Genomic DNA, 2,498 nt, shown 5'->3' on the forward strand with positions numbered 1-2,498 from the left:
GGTGATCTTCCTATTTCTGGCACCACCTTTGGCCTTGAAAATGGGTAAGTCACCCATAATTTCTTTCTTGGTCCAGCCGCGTACAGTTGGTGTCCTAACACCGTTGGCCTTGGCTATAGCTCTCCAGTCCTTACCGGTACGGTGAGCTTCCATGATTCTGACCTTGGCAGAATTCGTGACTTTCTTGTAGGGTCCCCTGCGGCGCCGCGGAGGGGTCTGAGCTGCGTTCTCGGCACCTTCAGGGCCGACTTCCGCCTGGACTTGCTGCTCAATGACGTCTCCTTGGAGGTTCATGAAAGAAATAAGCACGAGAGAGAAACACTACAGATGACAAGCTGGGCGACATCTTCCCAGAAGTATCTTCGGGAAAGATGCTTCTGCGCAGCGTAAAGGATTCGTTTACACATTATCTGTCAATTCTAGCAGCACGAAGATTCTTCTGTGTTCATCAGAGCTCTAACCCGAAATTGATGTCCTTGCTCGTGAAGTTGCATTCCTTAATCATGAAATTGATGTCTTTATTCGCGAAATTGAGTTCCCTATTCAGCCTTCATCGCTAAATTGATGTCCCTGTCCGCGAAGGTGACTTCCTTATCAGCTGAATTGATAGCCTAATCCGCCAAAAAGATTTCTGAAAGGTATAGATGTGACCTACAACGATCTTGGGTGTTCGAATGAAGGGTGATTTCGCGGAAGAGTGGTATGCAGTGTGAATCAATCCTATATTGGCTATTTGTTTGCCTACTATAAGAAGACACATGGGAGTATCACCATCCTAGTGATATGAGAAACATATTCCACGATTCTGTATAGCGCAAATCTCGGGTTTTTCATTATATCAAGTATTACGCCACTTCACGTAAAACGGGTGAAACTCCATTGTTGATAGGTAGATGGTCGTATAGAATTACGCATTGGTTTTCTTAATGTCGACCAACGTAGAGAGCGGAGCCATCGTGGGTGGTGACACGATAGTGAAAGGTGGACTTCAAGCTGAGCATGATGATGATGATGTTGATATCGATTTGGATGCTGCTGCTGCTGGTGTTGATGATGATGATATTATGGAAATGCAACATAAAATACAAGAATTGGAAGATGAAGCCGAACGGTTAAGGCAAATGACTGAACAAGGTAGTTGGGATGTAACCAGATATAAATATGATAAAAAAAGATAGTGATAATGTATAATATTTTGGGCTGTATTATACAGATTTATCTCAGGAGCTACAGGAGACGGTGATGGTGTTTCTGATCATGAAAATGTGGAAATGACTGCTGAACAACAAGCAGCTCAAAGCCCGGAGCAGGATAAGCGATCTGTAGGGGTGTTGAAGAGGCGTCGAGTTGGTACGGTGGTGGGTAGGTTTATGTTGGAAGTGTTGATTATGGCGCTGCACCGGAGGAGCTACAGGAACACTTTAAAAGCTGTGGTCCAATACAACGGTAGTGTCTCAATGATTTGGCCGGTTTATGGTAGTCTGTGTACAGTTGGAATTTATGGTCGCTTTTCTCAGTTCACGAGTTTTTCTTATTATATTATGAAAATTTATATGCGGATTTGTGTGCGGGGATCAACAAAAAATTCTCAGAATTTTCATATTGCCACCAACAAATGTAGTTTGGCAATGCTCAATGACCATGTGCATTCAAAGTGATGAATTTTGTTAGTTCGAAGAAGACGATAATCATAAAGACGGGGTTTTCTCTGGAGTACTGTTCCGTAGATTATGTTGGTATAGTTGCGTAACTGAGCTCAGGTGTAGGTGTATGGGGTATAGAACTTCTAGGAAAAAAATCCAATGTCACTTCATAATAGAAGTGTTACGAGAGAAATATTTTGTCGTATATAGTCGTACTCTGGGAAATAAGAATTTTCCAAACGAGTTGGTCCGAAGCACTGCCCTGTGTGCCTTGTTATGTTATTGTTGAAGTGTTCTCTGTGTCAGGATAACGATAATGGTTGATAAGTATAGTGGGCATCCGAAGGGTTTCGCGTACATTGAATTCGGAGATGAAGCTGCAGTGAGTTGGTTGGTGTCTCTAACGAGTTGATTCATTTCGTTCACTGTAGGTCCAGAATGCTCTCTTATTGAATGATACTATGTTCCGAGGCCGACAGTTGAAGGTGTTGCAGAAACGCACCAATTTGCCCGGCTACAACGCCAAGGGCGGTAAAGGATGGGGAAAGGGTAGTTATGGTCTGTAATGATTTAGAAGGATCAGTGTTGTCCAGGTAAGGGTTATTATGGGAGGGGATGGTACGGTAGCTCGAAGGGTAAAGGGAGCAGCAAGGGCAAGGGAAAGGGCGGCAGCAAGGGGTGGTCCCCGTATTAGAAGGCGAGAGTGTTCATGTTGATGGTTTTGCTGAACATAATTGTGGATAATAAGAAGAGAGGATAAAATATATTAAGAGGTTGCGTAAAAGAAAAGAGTAGAATTATCCACATTTGCTTTCATGTTGTGTTCCGTGGGTTTGTTGAGGATGATACAGGGCT

General features: G+C 43.4%; 2 protein-coding genes across 2 annotated transcripts; one reads left to right on the forward strand and one right to left on the reverse strand.

Annotated features, from left to right (window-relative positions):
* Window positions 1-26: 26 nt before the first annotated feature.
* Window positions 27-294, reverse strand: Pmar_PMAR016797 (hypothetical protein; the record flags this gene model as incomplete). The annotated part of the gene is made up of 1 exon (XM_002780689.1): window positions 27-294. A coding segment is annotated over one exon (268 nt), but the record flags the coding sequence as incomplete, so codon positions are not given.
* A 620-nt stretch (window positions 295-914) lies between these two features.
* On the forward strand, window positions 915-2,434 carry Pmar_PMAR016798 (Polyadenylate-binding protein, putative). Its single transcript, XM_002780690.1, has 6 exons — window positions 915-1,134; window positions 1,225-1,322; window positions 1,367-1,446; window positions 1,950-2,025; window positions 2,075-2,192; window positions 2,237-2,434. Exons 1-6 carry the CDS (start codon window positions 927-929, stop codon window positions 2,335-2,337), a joined length of 681 nt encoding a protein of 226 aa, XP_002780736.1. The 5' UTR covers window positions 915-926; the 3' UTR covers window positions 2,338-2,434.
* The last annotated feature ends 64 nt before the right edge of the window (window positions 2,435-2,498 follow it).

This window comes from Perkinsus marinus (assembly GCF_000006405.1).
Source record: "Perkinsus marinus ATCC 50983 genomic scaffold scf_1104296944190, whole genome shotgun sequence".
Classification (NCBI taxonomy): domain Eukaryota; phylum Perkinsozoa; order Perkinsida; family Perkinsidae; genus Perkinsus; species Perkinsus marinus.